Source organism: Periplaneta americana, chromosome 12 (genome assembly GCF_040183065.1).
Source record: "Periplaneta americana isolate PAMFEO1 chromosome 12, P.americana_PAMFEO1_priV1, whole genome shotgun sequence".
Classification (NCBI taxonomy): Eukaryota; Metazoa; Arthropoda; class Insecta; order Blattodea; family Blattidae; genus Periplaneta; species Periplaneta americana.
In genome coordinates, this window is record NC_091128.1 from 85,230,270 (window position 1) to 85,250,470 (window position 20,201).

The 20,201-nt window shown below is 36.3% G+C and overlaps 2 protein-coding genes across 2 annotated transcripts in view; one reads left to right on the plus strand and one right to left on the minus strand.

Moving 5' to 3' along the window:
* Positions 1-586: 586 nt before the first annotated feature.
* Positions 587-3,897, minus strand: LOC138710054 (exportin-T-like). The gene has a single exon (XM_069840703.1). The coding sequence runs from the start codon at positions 3,804-3,806 to the stop codon at positions 864-866; it is 2,943 nt and encodes a 980-aa protein (XP_069696804.1). The 5' UTR covers positions 3,807-3,897; the 3' UTR covers positions 587-863.
* A 12,443-nt stretch (positions 3,898-16,340) lies between these two features.
* Positions 16,341-20,201, plus strand: part of Agpat1 (1-Acylglycerol-3-phosphate O-acyltransferase 1) — a 45,800-nt gene continuing 41,939 nt past the window's right edge. The window contains exons 1-2 of the mRNA XM_069841682.1: positions 16,341-16,582; positions 16,788-16,921. Coding sequence (XP_069697783.1) covers positions 16,398-16,582; positions 16,788-16,921 — 319 coding nt within the window. The 5' untranslated portion in view covers positions 16,341-16,397. The remainder of the gene's footprint in view (positions 16,583-16,787; positions 16,922-20,201) is intronic.

The window sequence follows — 20,201 nt, forward strand, 5'->3', positions numbered from 1 at the left end:
CATCGAATGCACACAAACTCTGTGTGGCTTTAAATTGAAGGGTCCAGGGAAAAAACCAGGTAAGTCACTTTTTCCATGAAACCTGTTTTCTTCGCTGAAACAGTTGACTTACCTACATCTTTTCCTGTACGCCAAAAATTTGAAGTCAAATAAACCCATGACTAATCTGTTTCTTTTCCTGTTTTATACCTCTAAACAATAGTCCTTTCCATAGATAATCTAATATCACCTCAAACTCCATCTCGACAAAAAAAGTGACTTACCTGGTTTTTTCCCTGGACCCTTCAATTGTGGTTTACCTGAAAGCTAGATTTGCATAATATAGTTATACGTTACTGTAAGTACGTTAACACAAAACCACAATTATTATGATTTTCAAAATTCTTAGCACAGCCACAAAAATACGATGTTAAAAACAATAATTACATGACGTCGGAATACAAACATATATACGCTGACTAAGCAGTAAGCCTAATCCTTTTATGAAAAACTTATTTTTAACAAAATTGCGGGACTTTATAATCTTTTATGACGTGAATAACTCTATCTACGGAGTATATTTAATACATTATCTTCAGTTATAAGATGTTATTTTTTATTCTGTTTTTTAATTTCTGAATTTCTCTATGTTATGAGACAAACCTTCACTAGCGACCACTAATATTTACTCTGAATGTCTCTGGCTTAAAATGTGTGAGAGAAGAAAAGCGTTATATTATAATATTTTGTTAACAAAGAAGTTTTTATAGCATTTAACTTAGCTCTTTACATATTTTTAAGGCCACATTTTATCTAGTAAACACAATTACAACACTTCATAAACAAATTACAATTTTTGTTAATGTTTTTTTTTAAGTCTTTGTTCAAGAATGAACTTCATTTTCATACAAAGCGGTTCTCCTTTCAATAATGAAATCTTTCATGTATACATTGAACATCCGCTCATTCTTCACCAGCAAATCAATGAATTCCTCAATTTTCTTATGACATAAATTTAAGTTAGGAAAAATTCGTGCCCTTAAGTACTTCATTAATTCATCCCCAAGCTTTGTGTATATCGCTTCTAACAATGTGATACACTGCATCAAAATTTTTTGATAATTTGGATCCCCCAACAGAAATGTCGGTTTCAGTGGCGCACTAAAACAAGCTGGAATAATTTGTTCATACAAGCAATCATAAAAACTCTTAGATTTATTAGGTTCCGTAGTAGTCCAGCCTTCTACGATCTTGGTGAGAATTAAGAAGCATTGTCGTTGCACAGATGGGTCTGGGTAATCCGTGCCACCGATCACGATGGTGCTCACCATCTGTTTGACGCACCACAAGTCTTGCACGCTCAGAACATCAATCAGCATCTCGTTGTTTATCAAAGCCATGACGAAAACTAGGTAACATCTCTGCAGCACTCGTTTATCGTATCCATCGTCAGAAGCAGATTCCCTGTATGCGTTGAAGATGCAGTTCACTATGTCGGAGAAGTCTTGCTGCAACAATGTTGTTAACTTCTTTCCGTACTTGTTCAAGATCTGTATCAGCAGAAAGGTGTTCTCTACTACGCATTCAATGCTCCGAGCTGTGCGAAGGCCTCTAGTGACGATGGGTAGATAAGGTACCAATTCTTCTTCGAGGCATACCACCAGGCGATGAATCAGCTGTCGCATGGCATTACTCACACTGGGTTCAGAGTCAGCGATGCGCAAAGAACACATGAAGACATCCAGTGCGTCCATATATATTTGGACGCAATCACATTGGCGTAACATTGCAAGATCTTTGAAAGCCTTGGCGGTACTGGAAGTTACAGTAAAGGCGTGACAAAGTCTCTGAGCAAGAGAACTTCGTATTTCTGCATCTGGTTCTGTAGCTATGAGTTCTACGATGTTGGAAAATGAATTCAGCGCTGAAGACAGAAGATCTGTTATCAGTACTCTCTTCTGGTGTGGCTCAAAGTATCCGTGGGCTATCAGGATGGCTGAAGACTCATAGAGGATGATCCGATTTGCTTGACTGAAGACGCAACAGTTTTGCTGTTGCGAAGTTTCGAGTATCGAAAAAGCATTCAATTCTTGTAGACGTTTTAATACTTCTGACGCATAGTCTGCTATATACGTCTTCAATGGTTTAATAAATTTCAAAAACAAGGCAGCACAACGATTTTTCAGTTTTGGGTTCCTGCATTTCATCCCTCTGTGATCTAAAAATGCAGCTAAAACCGGAGGGATCTTTTCCGGCTCTAGGGTAAAAAAATTTACGTATCTCACTACAGTTTCGAAGAACTGGACTGCGACTGCTGGATGAGGGTGAGCGTCCACCCTGCAGGTTACAAGAATGTGCATCATATCTCTGAAAACGGTGTATTCTGGGTTGGTGCCTGTGTTAACGAAGTGATTATCACTAGAGCTTATTGAAATCGAGTCCCCGAGGTCTCTCAGAAGCTTGATGGCACATTCCGGAACACTGAAACTTCCTACATTCCAGTTTTCGTTCATCAAAGTACGAGTAATGTACTCCCGTACGTAATGAATAAGAAACTCTTTGTCCACAGACGCAATGGCATTCAGCAATGTTCCCAGCTGTTGTCGGTAATCATTGAAGTTGATTTCTAATTCGCCTTCTTTATCAAAATTATACGTATCTTTCATTTTATATTTCTTAAATATAATTTTAAGAACTTCGCCCAAATTAGATGTAGCAATTTCACGAGTACAAGTCTTGTTTTTAAGTCTACGCAAAAAAAGTTTAATGAATTCTATTACAGTTGCAGATACATTACAGTTTTCGGATTTTAAGACATATAATGCTGGAGGAAGTTTATTTTCCAGAGCCATTTCTACAGTATGACGATCGATAGTGGGTTGCTTCTTGCATATATCTGTCTCTATTTGAATTAGATTGGCTCCAATTTTATTAACAAGCATACCAACATTAATGTTAAACGTTTCTTCGTCATCTTCGAGTATATTAAATACACCAGCCATCGATAACAGAGGTACTAAATTCTCTATTAGTTTGAACTTCTCAATAGGATCCAATCCTTTTTTGAGAAGACAGTAAAAGAAATTTATTGCCTGTAACCGAGTATGGATATTGGAACACTCTTTCAGAATTGATTGTAAAAATGAACCGTAGGTAACCAAACCCACGTCTATCCATTCTGTGTAGTCGCTGATAACTTCCAAGCATAAAGCGACAATACTCGGCTCCTGGCCTGCATACTGGTGTAAAATAAAATGCCACGAATCTGCAAGTATCCTAGTATCTGCCTCCCTCATTTTATCTTTGATGGCTTTGTTTCTTGTCAAGTCATCTTGCTGACGATGGAATCCTTGCTCCCCGATCTCCAGATTAATAGCTTTAAGCACTCGAAGATAATGATCTACTGCTCTCGAACCCATGGCCAGAGTTTTCAGAATATCGGAAAGAAAACTACTCCAACACCGTGCATATTCCCTGACAAACGCCATCGCGTATATTTGTGCTGCTTTATTTCTGATCGCAATGCAATCGGTCTTGCAAGTTGGATTATTATATCTCACTTCAATATATCGACCCAAGAAATCTTTTACAACATGAAATTCGTGATCTGACCTTAATTTAGAATATTTGCCCTCTATATAATGTTCTATCACTTTAAAGCAAAAAAATTTTACGCTGTCGTCACACTGACTTTCATTAGTTAATAAGTCCATACATACTAGATATCCTTTCTCTGAATTTTTCAAATCTTCGAAATAAGAAAGGGAACGAGCATGAGCTTCTGGGTCCCCTTGCGCTTCGATGCACTGGAACATTTCTGAATCCATTGCCGTCCTCTAAGTCACATTAACACTTTTAATTGCGTGGCGATGATTTCATTACATGTTGATTAAATAATTTCCATCTTATATAACTATGATGCTTATTGTTGACTTGACTCGTAGCCTTCTCCACAAAAGTTCTGATATTTGCTAGAAATGTTACAGAGAAAATGCAAGTAAAAAACCGAATAAACGACTTGGACTCCTATTGCACCATATGAGCATAGTCTAGTATATACAGTCACGAAGCTTGAGTTCATGAGGGTATTAGGCACAATAGACTGTGCCGGTACTGTTTTACATTGTATGTGATGAGGCGATAGTAGCGATCCTAGTGGTTAGCAACTATCTATGTATGCATATTCCCCAGCGAATAGGGATTAAAAAGAATGGACACTGAACAAATTTTCCTGTGTTTTGTTTCTCTGTGCGCCAGCGTTTAGCTCCACTTTCAAGCGCTAGAGGTTAATGTAATCGAGCATATGCTAAGATAATAATTGAGTATAGAGTTGAGACACAGGATCAAACATCGCCTACCGTATTGCATAATCCAGTAACGCTTTGCTTCAAATAAATTCAAGTTAACAGCTTTTCGTTATTTCTCAATGACAAACTAGTAGTAATAATAATTTTTTATATTTCAGATATAATAAATTATATTATAAAATTATGTATCAAATTTGTTTAATATTTGTATATAATATAATATAGGTATATGGTTTTACTTCTCATAAGAGTTTTGTTTTTCCATTTTCACTGCTATCAAATCATTACATATTTTAATTGTTGTTGGGGTCAACGCCTCAACTCTCATTATAAAGGAACTCTAGAGCCTAGACATTACAGTTAATGACGAATTTATTATTTTATGGATCCAATTTATTTTATTTGAGTACATAATGTACTTAGATGTATTAATTATGTGTTATATTTCCGCTGCTAGCTGGTGTGATGTCAGCGCCAACTCTAGGGAGAAAGGAGAATCTCACGCTCTAGCTGGCTTGAAGGTCATTGAAATCAGTCCGGCTACATCAAAGGTACCGACGCGAAGTGTCCATTCTTTATAATCCCTATTCGCTGTATTCCCTACGTATTGAGCTTCGTGACTATATACTAGACTATGATATGAAACCAATAAAACAATAAAAATACATATTTTTTTTGCAGATTAAATCGGCTGTTCATTGCTTTCATGTTATGGTATAATGCTACATTAATTGTATTTACCTAGCCGAAATGCAGTCATTGCAAGAAATCGTTTACTGGTATCATTATTTTTTGTTGCCAATACCTACTTATTCTTCATCCGTACATATTATTTCAAGAAATCTCACCATTTTTGTGAGCTGTCACTAAGGACAAAAATAACTTTTAGCACAGAAATATAATTACACGTTCATTGAACCATTAAATTTGATTTGAAAAATGAAACTGCCTCAAAATACAGAGCTCCAAATAGGCCTACATTTTAGGTCGGTAGATATATATATATATATATATATATATATATATATATATATATGTATTGTGGGTCCCTATCACCACGGAATGGTGCGTCCTCAGGCTGCGGATCGAGGAGACGGCCTCCAGATATGGAGGGTAGCTGTGAATATATTGAATAAGCAGTCGCGGACAGCCGATGAGGGGTGGTCCTCCAGCTTGGGGGTTGAGCGAAGGGCTAACAACCCATCACCGTAAAAAAACAGCTTGTTACGAAACGTCACAATAAGCCTCGGAATGGGACTGATTCTCTGGCATGACCATAGCAAAGGAATAAGGTTTTGAGATTTGGTACTTGGAATGTTACAAGTCTATATAGAACAGGAGGGGTAACATTAGTAGCAAAAGAACTAGCTAGATATAGAATAGACTTTGTGGGAGTACAGGAGGTTAGGTTAGGTGGGAACGGCATAACACTAATAAGAGATTACTTATATTATGGGGAAGGAAACGATAATCACCAATTAGGAACAGGATTCTTTATTCATAAAAGAATAAAACTAGCATAGTAGACATTCGAACCTTCTAACCATTATTTGGTAACTGAAGAATCAAGAGAAAGATTATCAGTAACCAAGCGAGTAGAGCAACAAGTTAATATTAGAAGATTCAATATTCCGAAACTAAAGGACGAGGAAACTAAGTAACATTATCAGGTCGAAATTTCAAATAGGTTTGCCGTATTAGCAAGTTCCGACGAAGTTGAGGAAGAGTTAGATGTTAATAGCGTGTGGGAAAATATCCGAGATAATATCAAAATTGCCGCTGAACAGAGCATAGGTTATTATGAAACTAAGAAAAAGAAATCGTAGTTTGATGAAGATTGTTGCATGGTAGTAGAAAGAAGGCAACAGGCAAAATTGAAATTCTTACAGGATCCAGTTGAGGCGAATAGAGATAAATATTTCAATAAAAGACGGGAAGCAAATCATACAGTTAGGAATAAAAAGAGAGATTACTTGAAGGAAAAACTGAATGAGGTAGAAACAAATAGTAAAAATAAAAACATTAGAGATTTATATAAGGGTATAAAGGAATTTAAGAATGGATATCAACCAAGGTTAAACGTGATCAAGGATGAGAATGGCGACTTGCTTGCAGACTCTCATTCAATCCTAAACAGATGGAAAAACTATTTTGGGCAACTACTAAATATACATAGGCCAAGTAGAAATGAACAGGACGAAATTGAAATACAAACTGCTGAGCCATTTATACCCGAACCCACATTTTCTGAAGTCGAAATTGCGATAGAAAATCTGAAAAATTATAAGTCTCCAGGTATCGATCAAATTCGAGCAGAATTAACACAAGAGGGTGGAAGCGCATTATCTAACGAAATTTATAAGCTTGTACTTGCTATTTGGGAAAAGGAAATTATACCAGAACAATGGAAGGAGTCCATAATCGTACCTATCTTTAAGAAGGGGGACAAGACTAACTGTAGTAACTTTCGAGGAATATCACTTTTGTTGACGTCGTACAAAATTTTGTCCAATTTTCTTTTGAGAAGATTAATTCCATATGTAGATGAAATTATTGGGGATCATCAGTGTGGTTTTAGGCGTAATAGATTAACTATTGATCAGATATGTTTTATTCGACAGAGAATGGAGAAAAAATGGGAGTATAAGGGTACAGTGCATCAGTTATTCATAGATTTCAAAAAGGCATATGACTCGGTTAAGAGAGAAGTTATATATGATATTCTTATTGAATTTGGTATTCCCAAGAAACTAGTTCCATTAATTAAAATGTGTCTCAGTGAAACATACAGCAGAGTCCGTATAGGTCAGTTTCTGTCAGATGCGTTTCCAATTCACTGTGGGCTAAAGCAAGGAGATGCACTATCATCTTTACTTTTTAACTTTGCTCTAGGGTATGCCATTAGGAAAGTTCAGGATAACAGAGAGGGTTTGGAATTGAACGGGTTACATCAGCTTCTTGTCTATGCGGATGACGTGAATATGTTAGGAGAAAATCTACAAACGATTAGGGAAAATACGGGAATTTTACTTGAAGCAAGTAAAGAAATAGGTTTGGAAGTAAATCCCGAAAAGACAAAGTATATGATTATGTCTCGTGACCAGAATATTGTATGAAATAGAAATATAAAAATTGGAAATTTAGGAAATTTATCCTTTGAAGAGGTGAAAAAATTCAAATACCTGGGAGCAACAGTAACAAATATAAATGATATTCGAGAGGAAATTAAACACAGAATTAATATGGGAAATGCCTCTTATTATTCGGTTGAGAAGCTTTTATCATCCAGTCTGTTGTCAAAAAATCTTAAAGTTAGAATTTATAAAACAGTTATATTACCGGTTGTTCTATATGGTTGTGAAACTTGGACTCTCACTTTGAGAGAGGAACATAGGTTAAGGGTGTTTGAGAACAAGGTGGTTAGGAAAATATTTGGGGCTAAGAGGGATGAAGTTACAGGAGAATGGAGAAAGTTACACAACACAGAACTGCACGCATTGTATTCTTCACCTGACATAATTACGAATATATTAAATCCAGACGTTTGAGATGGGCAGGGCATGTAGCACGTATGGACGAATCCAGAAATGCGTATAGAGTGTTAGTTGAGAGGCCGGCGGGAAAAAGACCTTTGGGGAGGCCGAGACGTAGATGGGAAGATAATATTAAAATGGATTTGAGGGAGGTGGGATATGATGATAGAGACTGAATTAATCTTGCTTAGGATAGGGACCAATGGCGGGCTTATGTGAGGGCGGCAATGAACCTCCGGATTCCTTAAAAGCCAGTAAGTAAGTAAGTAAGTAAGCAAGTAAGTAAGTAAGATATATTCAAGTGTTTTGCCGACGTATGTATAAAACCATGTAAATGTAGAAAACCATATAAAATTATTGAAAGAACCTCAAATTATATCGTGTGGTTCTTCCAACAAAATTGTGTTATATAATGCATAATATTTAGGCCTAATCATAATAGAAGGCTACGTAATAATCAATTCTTATGATTATACTATTTTCCCACTAGCCTATTTCAAATGGCTGACTAAACATAAAATTAATACTTCTGTCATTTTTTATTCTATAAAAGTTGCAGTAAAAATCAGTACCGGTACCGTAATACATACTATAATTTCAATATATCCACTTCTACCTAGCCCATCATCTGGAAGGATTTGAAAAGGATAACGAACTATATTTCCAGATCATGTGAATAGTGATTTTACGCGGATTGGCCATCAGAAAGATTAGCAACTCGGCACACAACTAGGCGAAGTTGAAATGACTAGCATCAGCAGAAATTATGAACCTAATTTTTTTAATAATTTAGGATTATTGAATTAAACATTAAGATAACCTATTGAATAATCGCTGAAAGTCATGTCTCAAATCGTGGACTCCTTTTCAGTCACGTCAATGAACAGACCGTATTAAATACATCTCCGGTCAGCGCCATCTTTGTGTTGCCGACCCAATGCTCTCTCTGCTCCGGTGAAAGTCCCGAGTACCGGCACAATCGAACGCAGCGAAGCAAAACTGAACAGATAATCAAGGTTGTCAGGTGATCTTAATGAAATTATGTTACCATGATATTGAAATTATCGTTTTCTACCGAAGATTATCATAAGACTTCACCTTAAAGAGAGTATTAAAACTAAAATAAGTCTATGGAACACAAAAGCATTATAAAATACTGTACATTAATAATAATTGACGCTAATAATATAATGGAGTACCATATATAATAAGAATAATATAATGGAACCTGAAATGTTTAAAAGTACGCCTACTCACTTGTAAATGCTCAATCTGCTGTGCCTAATGATTTGGTGCAATTGTTTTGCTGCAATCCCTAATGTTCTAGAAACTAAATGTCTCACTATATGCACTGTACACACTAGTATCCTGCAATGTTCGAATATGAGAGAGGCAACTAAGACATTGCAAACTTAGTCTTATTTCATATGAAAAACTAATCGCAAGCTCTGTGCTAAAATCCTTAGCAGTTAAGACATGAAGGAATGGGAGTGGAGGACAGCGAATATTTTTATAACAAGGTGGAACAAACACGACGGACCTCCTGCAGAGCGAAAATCGGCGATTACGGTATCGAACTTCGCCATACTCGACAACATCGCCTATAATGCACAACGCTAAATCACACACATTAGTATACAGTACAGCACCTCATCATCATCATCATCATCATCATCATCATCATCATCACACACACACGCACGCACGCACGCACACACACACACACACACACTTACTTTTCGATACATTATCAATTATGAACACACCATCAAGACAAAATGTTGTTACTTTATTAAAGCCCGGTTCAGACGGTGCAGGGTAGCCATCAACGCAGCCACCTTGGAATCCATCACGGAAACAAGCACCGTCTGAACCGGGCTTAACTGCGTTTTTCCCCTGATGACAGTGTGCCCAACTCCGCTACGGAGCTGCCAAAATTCCGCTACATTCCACTACGTTGTGGGTAAAGTAATGGGTATTAAATAAATATAGAGGAATAAAAAGTGAGTTAAGAGATTACAAATAGATTTTATTGTGTTTTCTGACAAACTGTGTATCGTTCGAAAATCTTAACTATGAAATATATCCATTTTATTTTAAATTTATTCATAAATGCTTAATCTTTAATAAAGATATATTTTGCAAGGAGAAATATAAGTAATGATATTATTTTATTAATACATATCGGTATTTATTTTATAAATACAAGTTTGAAAGAAAATTGTTTTACCTATCCTTCTCTGTAACAATAGTTTACACTATAATTTTTTTACTTACTTATTATAACATATTATAATATAATATTACTTAAAGTTTGAATATACGTAGTAAGTAATATAATGTAAATATTTCTTTACTTACAGACCCAAGAACATACAATGCAAATTAAATTCATATTTATGTTATTTGTTAGCATACGGCTTTATTGCTGAAAAATCGCTAGTGTGGTTCTGGATCTAAGTATATATATATATATATATATATATATATATATATATATTATACTTTTCATGTAGATAATATAAAAGTTAATCAGATTCCTCCCCAGGTGAATCCTGTGAAGTTGATGTGAAATTATACATTTATTGGTTGAAGTGTCTGATATATTATCACCTATTTTTTAGGTCACAGAGTGTACATTTTCATTTTGCAGATTTCATTTTATTCTCAGTAAAGCACTTAGGCCCGTTACACACTTGAAGTGATCTCGCTAGCGAGAAATGAGTTGTAAGAAAATTCAAAGATTGATAACATGGATTCAAATGGACATCCACACATTGGAAGAGATTCTCGTCCGAGGCGAAAACCTCGAGCGAGTTTCTCGCTGAAGTCGGTAGTTCAACGATTTTTCTTGACACATTTATCAAAGATGTTTGACATTTATGCTCTTTATGACGATTGAATGTAGGAAAAGGTGAAGAATTAATATCACAGGTAGCGATGAATTGTATTGGTTTTATTGACAATGAGGAAAGGTGGCTGATAATTGCAGTCAGAAACTTACCGAACTTATACGATGTCACCCGTAGACATATTTATATGATACACGAGATGAAAACTATAAAAACACGAAACTTAAAGAAGAAATCTGGAGACAAATGTCGGATGATCTGAAAATAAATAGGGCTATATTTTATTTTGATGAGATTTAATAGTATTAATTATAACATCTGAAATAATGTATCTATATGTCTTAACAGTTTACATAATTTTAATCAGAACATAGCAAAGAATCCTCTATCATATCACGAATGGCAAAAAACTGAGGTCTATTCAACCTGAAGTAACGCCTAAACGTATCAGCATCCAAATCGAAATCAGTGTTTCTAAACTCGCCCTTATCTTCGTGAGGTACAATGTGATTTCCAGATATTTCGGGCTTTAATTTTAGGCCTACTTTTTCATTAACAAAATACGTATGTTCATATAACTCCATTTCCTCATTATCTGAATATTCAGATTCAACATAGTAGCGTTCGTACATAATTTGTAAAGTACGATAATATACGTACTTACAGGTTAAATACACCGTGTTCCGCTTACTTATGTGATAATTTCAAGTGTAAATAGTGGTTTTATAACATAACTTGATATAAAAACTCTCCGAGTTTCGGAGAATGGTCAATGCAACTCGATGTGTGCGCCTCGAGTTACCCTGGAGACATCTAAACGGCATTCAACCTCCTGCCAAGTTGGCCAAGTGTTCTGTAGTATTGTGGAGCGACTAGCGCATCTGCATTTGTAATTCGTTGCCTCATTTCTTCCAAGTGTCAACTTATCACGTTGGTACACACCCTTTACAAAGCCCCAGAAAAATGTCAATGGGAGTTCAGGTCGGGTGACCAAAGCAGACACTTAACCAGGCAAGGAGAACTCATCTTCTGATGAACCTATCGGGAAAGTTTGCATCCAAGAAGTCACGCAGTGCTCCATAGTAATGGGGTGGAGCCCCATGTTGCTGAAAATCCGATCCTGGGGGGAGAGTTGGTCAACAACAAAAGTTCTGCAACATGTCCAGATACACATTCCTGTGACTGTCGTCTCGACGAAGAAGAATGGTCCAGTGATGAAATGCTCTACTCGTCTACTGAATGGCCTCAGGCTTGTTTCCGCGATAAACATTGGTGCGCATGCGCATGAACGTGTAGCTGTTTTTAAACCATTGTTGCATAATCTTGGACAGTTTCTGCATTTTCTCAGATGTAAATCGCAACAATATCTTTATCTGATTTTAAAAGATGAGCATTTATTTCTCGATCCCTCTAAGCGGGACACGGTGTATTTAAGTACGACAATATACGTAAATATATAACCTGTAATATTTCCCCCAACGAGTGATTACTATAATCAGAAAAATGCTCCCTGCATGAAGGAAGTGCATAGATCAGTGGTCATCAGAACACTACACCCTAGGGCTAGCGTCTCTTAACCGCGGACAAGACACTGCCCTAGCGTGCGTTCGTGGCTGCTGGCGGGTATGCTGTGTCTCTATCCCTTGTGCACGATGGAGCAAATTTCCTTACCCTCCATGCACTCTACCCATTTCAGCGAGTGCTGATGACCACTGGCATATATGATCATAGGGAGGTGTGACCTGAGATAGCAAGAACTCGCTAAGTGTGTAGAGGAAAGCTCTTCGCCTCTTTCTCGCAACACATTTCTCGCTAGCGAGATCTCAAGTGTGTAACGGGCCTTACAATGCAATGACGTTATAGTTACTTACCGCTACAATGGCAGATAACAGTTACGAAAGCAGTGACATTTTGATTTCTACCTGTAATTATAAGCATTAGCGCCATTTCTTGAAATATCATAATTATGCAAAAGTTACAGAAAAACGAATAACATTTATTTGGGAAATTTCTGAGATAATATACATATTTAAGTTTTCAACTTGAATTTTTTTTTTTTTTAATTCTGCTACATTTCGGGAGGATTTCGATTATCGCCGTTACGTCTCCCGAAGCCTCAAATTCCGCTGCAGTTGGGCACACTGCCTGGTGATAGGGGTTTCTCCGACGAGTTAGAAAGTTCTCTTTCTCTCGTTGGGTTTCTCGCACTACCATCGTGATCTACTGTCTTCGCGCTACGAGTTGGCGCAGGGAGTAGATAGGCGGGACGGGGGAACTTTACGCTACACTCTGACCTGAAAACTTCGTCCACTTACTTGGCTACACGGGAACGGAGTCAGACATAAAAGATTCCGCATCTTCGATGCTGTCGCTATGACTATCATTATCACATTTTTCAAAATTTCTGGAGTATGATCTGTCCATGATAATCGTCTGTTTATTTTCCAGCCGTGTATATTAATTCGAATCTCTCAACAAAGCCATTAGCCCCACCGCCCCCATCCTGATGAACAACAATGAGTTTTCTGGACACATTTACGGTAGTCAAAACTCCCGTAACATTTTTATCGTGTCAGAACTTGGGAAACGTTAAATTGGTAGGCCTATCTATCCGCATTTCGTCCAGATACAAAATCGGGTTTTCCACTTTCCTAAGCTTTCTTATTTGCTGTAGATATCTTCACGTATTCCAATTTACAGTGTTTTCCTCAATTTTTTTTTTTTTTTGCTGCACACTTCTTCCACCTGAAATCTTTTTTCTTCAGTATTCGTCTTAATGTTGTCTTTCATTTCAAATCAATTCTCTCTTGTAGCAGGGGTAAAAGCTTGTTACTACTTTTTTTTTTTAGTTGGTTATTTAACGACACTGTAATAACTATGTACTAGCTTCTTCAGTGTCGATTGAATTGATGATGGCGAGATGGTATTTGGCAAAATGAAACCAAGGATTCGCCCTAGATTACCTGACATTCGCCTTCCGCTTGGGAAAACCTCGGAAAAAACTCAACCAGGTAGTCAGCGCAAACGGGAATCGAACTCACTCCCGAGCACAACTGCAGATCAGCAGGCAAACGCGCTACCTCCTGAGCTACGCCGGTGGCCCTCTTTCTTTTTCAAATAAAAATTCTCAATTATATCTTTTTTGTCAATCTCCCGTCGAAGTCATCTACATTTGCGTTTCGGTAGTCTGGACGTTTACATTTTTTTTCTCCCTCAGGTGTCGACAGCGCACTTTCTTCTGTGCAGTCTTTCATTTCATTCCTTATTTATTTATTTTTTTATTTATTCATTTGTTGATGAACATAGCAGGCAAAGCCCAATTACAATGTTCACGACTAACAAATTAATTGATAAAACATAAACAAGGAAAAGGAAACATACACTGATTAAAAACTGAAACATAATAGAACAAAGGGAAAGAAAAAAAGAGAAATTGAAATAAGGTGTGAAAGTAGCTTCAAATTAACTAACAACAATATTCTGTAAAATATGATAACAAATAATTCTGTATCTAGATAAATTCATATTGAAAATATCAACATTCGGATGAGGATGTAATTTATTGTATAACTGTAACATTTGGAAAACTGGGGAATTTTTGTGGGATTCAGTATTTGTCCTTGGTATGTAAAACAAATTTCGAAATTTCGTTTTAAGCTTAGGTAGTAGACCAGGCCGTAATGCAGGATGTGTGACGTCACTCGATGGGGCGGGCTTTTCTATTTGAGTATACGGAGCTGAGTGAAATATATTACTTTAATGCGTGTCGGTGCTCAATTTTATTTAGTGTAATGTGTGTATAAGACACGTTCACTTCTTATTGCATAATATGTTGCAGAAATAGTTACAAAACTGTGTTATTTTAATGTGAACGGAGTTTTACATGTTAACATAACCTGTTTGCATCAACATTTTAAGTTTGGAATGGAAGATATTTTAAGATTTAATAAAGAAGAATTATTTATATTGTGATTTTAATTTAGCACATCTATCTTCCTTACTTGTAGGTAGAAAATTTACCACAGTCCCTCCTATGAAATAAGTGTAGGTACGTACGGTTGTGTGTTACTTCATCTGGTAGGTTATGTAAATAGAATTCAATACGACCCAGTATAGTAGGGAGCAAATGAATAATACAATTAAATTGTTATTCAATGCAATGTGTGCATAAGTTCCGGCTAGTTCCATTTATTTGTTGCATAATGTGGCAGGAATAATTATAAAACTGTGTTATTTTTATGTGAAGAGAATTCACCCTGTTAACATAATCTATTTGCGCCAACATTTTAAGTTGAGAACGGAAGCTATTTTGAGATTTAATAAAGAAGAATATACTTAGGATAAACTTCAGAACACGGTTATCTTCCTTACTTATAGGTAGAAAATTCACCACAGTCCCTCCTATGAAATGTACATACGGTTATATTACTTAACTAGGGTTAAACGAGCGCTGAGGTATAATTCCGGTAACTTCTGAACTGAAAACAGTTGAATTTATTTTTTGTGGAGATGCATTTCATCCTCTAAGCAAGGCATACTAAAAGCCTGAACTAACCGAACTAATTAGTATATGCAAGGTGTATGAATACGAAGGGAACTACCTCAGCGCTAGTTTAGCCTTGGTAACATATTAAACTAATCAGACTGGAGTACCGTATGAAACGAATAAATACAATTGAAGTGTAGACAAATTGCACTTACAAGTTATACGTAGCGTTATGCTTAATTATGATGCATAATTGCGAATATAGAAATAAGGCAAGTACTGATAGAGTAAACATAATCTATAATGTCAACACATCAAAATATGCGTGCGATGAAACTGAAAATTGTTGAAACGTGCTTAAATGAATGTGCAAGAATTTCGTAATGAAGCGAGCGTGCTTTATTTCAATTAATTATACAATACTAGATACTGTAACAGTAATGAAAACTATAAGGTAAGTATAATTTTTCATAATATACTATATGTATCTCGCTTTTAGTTCAAATTGTGTACATTATCAAACGTCGTATTATTTATAATGTAGATTATTCACACATAAGAAGGGCGCAATAATTTAAATTTAATAAAACAAATACGGTAAACTAACAGTAATGGATTAGACAAGAGTAACATCAGTAATGCTGCACTTAGGCCTAATCACAACTTACTTTACATGCCAGCCAATGTTTCACTTTCACGTGTTTATTATTTATTACAAATATTTACTGTTTATAACACCAAAAATTTACTTAACCACATAAGGGCGCAATATTTAATCGAAATAAAGGCAGGTATTACACATACGAACTTTGCCTGCAACAACGTAATTTTCACACCAAAAATAATATACCTTACGTTGCAAGTGAATTGTGTCTCAAGTGTCTCACAATCACTGTTTAAAATTTTACTGACGCGATTACACTGCATTTCAGAGAAATATATGTTATTTTTCATGTACTGCAACTAATTGATATGGTTGAAAGACCGCCCTTCGCGATCAGCTGTTAAGCGAGTCACGTGGTCTGCCTTACGGCCTGTGGTTTCTCGCAACGCTTTGGTTTCTCTTTCAACTGCAGTGCCATCTAGTGAATGGAAGTTCCAATCAATGGAATCAACATTTTTCGATAGTCGATACATAAAACAATACGCACAATATCGCATTTAATCGAATTACATTTATCGAACTGTCAAAGTTGAATCGTTGAGTCTTCTGGCATTGTCGTCTGCATTACAGTTTAAAATGACACCCAGTTCTTTGGAATTGGTTTTAGTTGCATTTATATTAATATTGCCATTCCTTTATGAAACTAGTAGAGCTTTTAGATACTATTTCAAGTTTTTTATTTATTATGGAATTGTAATGACAACAGCTGTGGTGGTAATTCCAATTATGATGTGCCGGCCGAAAGACGTGAAGAATCTACTGTACGTAATTGAAGTTCTGCATTTCTTGTCTTAAAATGTTTATTTGTAGCTATACTCTTTTTAATTTCATTTCGTTTTGTCACTTCATATTAAGACGTGATGAGTTTGTAGATAAACAAACATGAATGTTAATCTGTAGCTGGCTTTTACTTTAAAAAATTGCTTGGAGCTACTAATTTATAAACATGACCTGTTACGGTTACAGTCTAGCTTCAGCACTCTGCCGCCACATTTCAGGACTTGTTGGACTAAAGTGGGAGCTTCGAGGACAAGAGTACCTGGAGAAAGAACAAGCATGCATTATTGTGGCCAATCATCAGAGTTCACTGGATATTTTAGGTACTTAATCAATGGCACTAAGTTTGTATTCTAAGAAAATAAAGGTAATTCTCCAGAAAAGCTGCACCAAAGCAGACAGAATTTTCGAACTTTGCTTTACTGGCTTCTGTTAATGTTAAACACGTGGCTTCAGTTTGCAGCCACAAATATTTTCAACATAGGCTAACCGTTTGATAATTGTATATTTTAATGCACTGTTGTAACTGTAACGAGGTCCAGGACGAATTGCTGGGAAAATGAGTTTCCTTAGTATTGCTTCCTGGACCTTTCGAGTGTTATATTTGCATTAAGTATGAGCTCTACAGCAGTGCATTAGAATATACAGGTAAACATCAAACGATTTTTATGTTGAAAGTATTTATGGCCGCAAACATCTCATAGAAGTCAGTGAAACCAAAAAAGATTGTGTCTTCTTTTGTGAAGCTTTTATGGAGAATTAATGCATGTTGTTACCAAATATGTTCGAAGTTTTTGTAATTTGATTTAATCTTTAAATGTTGAGACTGGTGCAGTTAGAAGAACATTGATGTGAAATCGAGGTTATGGGCAATCTCTTAAAATGTCGGTAAACCAGAACGCGTGCAGTGTAATGACTACAATTTTCTTTTATGTTACGTCTTTCTATTTTCAGTTCAAGTAAGATGGAGGCACCATTGTGGCACTTACAACAGTAGACCTATACATAATAAGATTGCAATACAAATATTCAATTGGTGTTAATAATATTACATATCCTTAGAATAGGTCTGGAATTGAACTGGTTACATCAGGTTCTTGTCTATGCAGATGACGTGAATATGTTAGGAGAAAATCCACAAACGATTAGGGAAAACGCGGAAATTCAAGCGATAGGGTTGGAAGTAAATCCCGAAAAGACTAAGTTTATGATTGTCTCGTGACGAGAATATTGTATGAAATGGAACTATAAAAATTGGAGATTTATCCTTCGGAGAGGTGGAAAAATTCAAATATCTTGGAGCAACAGTAACAAATATAAATGACAGTCAGGAGGAAATTAAACGCAGAATAAATATGGGAAATACCTGTTATTATTCGGTTGAGAAGCTTTTGTCATCTAGTCTGCTGTCAAAAAGTCTGAAAGTTAGAATTTATAAAACAGTTATATTACCGGTTGTTCTGTATGGTTGTGAAACTTGGACTCTCACTTTGAGGGAGGAACAGAGATTAAGGGTGTTTGAGAATAAGGTTCTTAGGAAAATATTTGGGGCTAAGAGGGATGAAGTTACAGGAGAATGGAGAAAGTTACATAACGCAGAGCGGCACGCATTGTATACTTCACCTGACATAATTAGGAACATAAAATCCAGACGTTTGAGATGGGCAGTGCATGTAGTACGTATGGGCGAATCCAGAAATGCATATAGAGTGTTAGTTGAAGAGGCCGGAGGGGAAAAGACCTTTGGGGAGGCCGAAACATAGATGGTAAGATAATATTAAAATGGATTTGTGGGAGGTGACAGTCATGGACGTGTCAGGTGTTGCAGTCACCAAAGCGAAGTCTTTGATGAACATCCCTGAAATTAAACATCAGCAATACGTCACTTCGACGATTGTTTAAAGATTTAGGTGGATTCCCATACTGAATACAGGTTGGACAACGATTGACGGAGCAAGATAGGCATGTCAGAATTGAATATTGTGCAAGATTTTTGGCCATGGTGTACGAGGATCCAGATTTTGTGCTCAACGTGTGGTTCTCCGACGAAAGTCACATTCATTTGGACAGTTTTATAAGTCGCCAAACAACTAGCTTTCTTGGTTTCGAGAGGTCAGGCGTTATTGTTCAGAAACCACTACATAGTATGCATGTGATGGTTTGGTGTGCAGTGTCAGGAAACGGTGTGCTAGGTCCATTTTTCATTGAGGAACGTTATAGGAACATGGTAGTCAGGCCATCTATTCAGGATCTAAGAAAGTTTTGTTGTGCTGGAAACATTCAGATGAATAGACAGTGGTTCCAACAAGACAGGGTGACTTGCCACACCGCTCGACAGTCTCTGGCTATGCTGCAAGAAACCTTTCCAGGATGAATCATTTCCCGTGGGACTGAGTTCCCCTACCCATCACTTTCCCCCGATCTTACACCACCTGATGCTTACGTGTGGGGAATGTTAAAGGAGAACATTTTCAACTGTAATGATCCACTCACAACTGTGTCTGCATTACGTCGGAAGATCGTCTCGTTTTTCAGGACTCTGCAGCTACCTATGTTCCATAATATGTTTCAAAATCTGTGTGATCGTTATGAACACTGTCTACAGTGCAATGGAACACATTTTGAACATTTATATTATCATCCCGATAACTAACAACAAGAAATAGCAGTAACATAGTGTTCCAATACTGTGTATTTTGGCACGTAGTGTATTTAAAATGGAGCATGATTATGTCCAGATAAAGGTTTGTTTAATAATGTAATCGAGAGAAAAAGTAAAGAAACATTTGATATTATCAGAACTTCTTTATTTATGTCTGAGTTTATATTTCCTTAAATACAATTGCATAATTACCCTGGTCCAGTAAATCAGTCAGATCTGTTACACCATTCTGTTCCTATGGATACAGAGTTGAAAAAGAAATCCCACAGATGTCAGCACAAGCCAGGATGATGCACAAAGAGCCATCTTGATTGTACTGCTATGTTCACCCATTTTGATTTGTCGAGTTTGTGTGTCATACTCTTGCTTTGTGTTTTAGTCTAAGCGTGCATTTTTACTCTGTCAGATCAGTTTATGTTGTGTTTTCCACAAATAACAACATATAGAGTGTCAAGATAAAGAGGACATAATAGTACACATGTGCAGGAGTTAAGTTGCTATTTTGAAAATTTTTAAGCAAAAGAAGTTTTGGTTAGCACATGCTTATGTTTGTCATGTCTGTTACCTGTCAGATCTGTTACTCCGTGTCATGTCTGTTACATCATTCAAAACAGTGCCTTAATTTTTTCAAATTATCTATCATTAAAGAAACTAAGGCTCAAATATCTTAGGCTTAAGGGCAATCTACTAAGATAATTGTTACTGAAAGAATGGTTTTCTGTTAGTTACTGAAGAAGTTATTATCTTTGTATTAGATAACATATCTGATATTAAGATATTTAAAATATTTGTTCATTTTTGATCTGAAGTTAGTTATGTTACTATTCTAAGACCTATGCACTGTTTAAAGAATATCTGATATAAAAAATAAAGGAATTCTGTTTCTATAAAAGATCCATTGTCTTGTCCTGTAACACACCTGCCCTTTAGCTGTGCCGTCA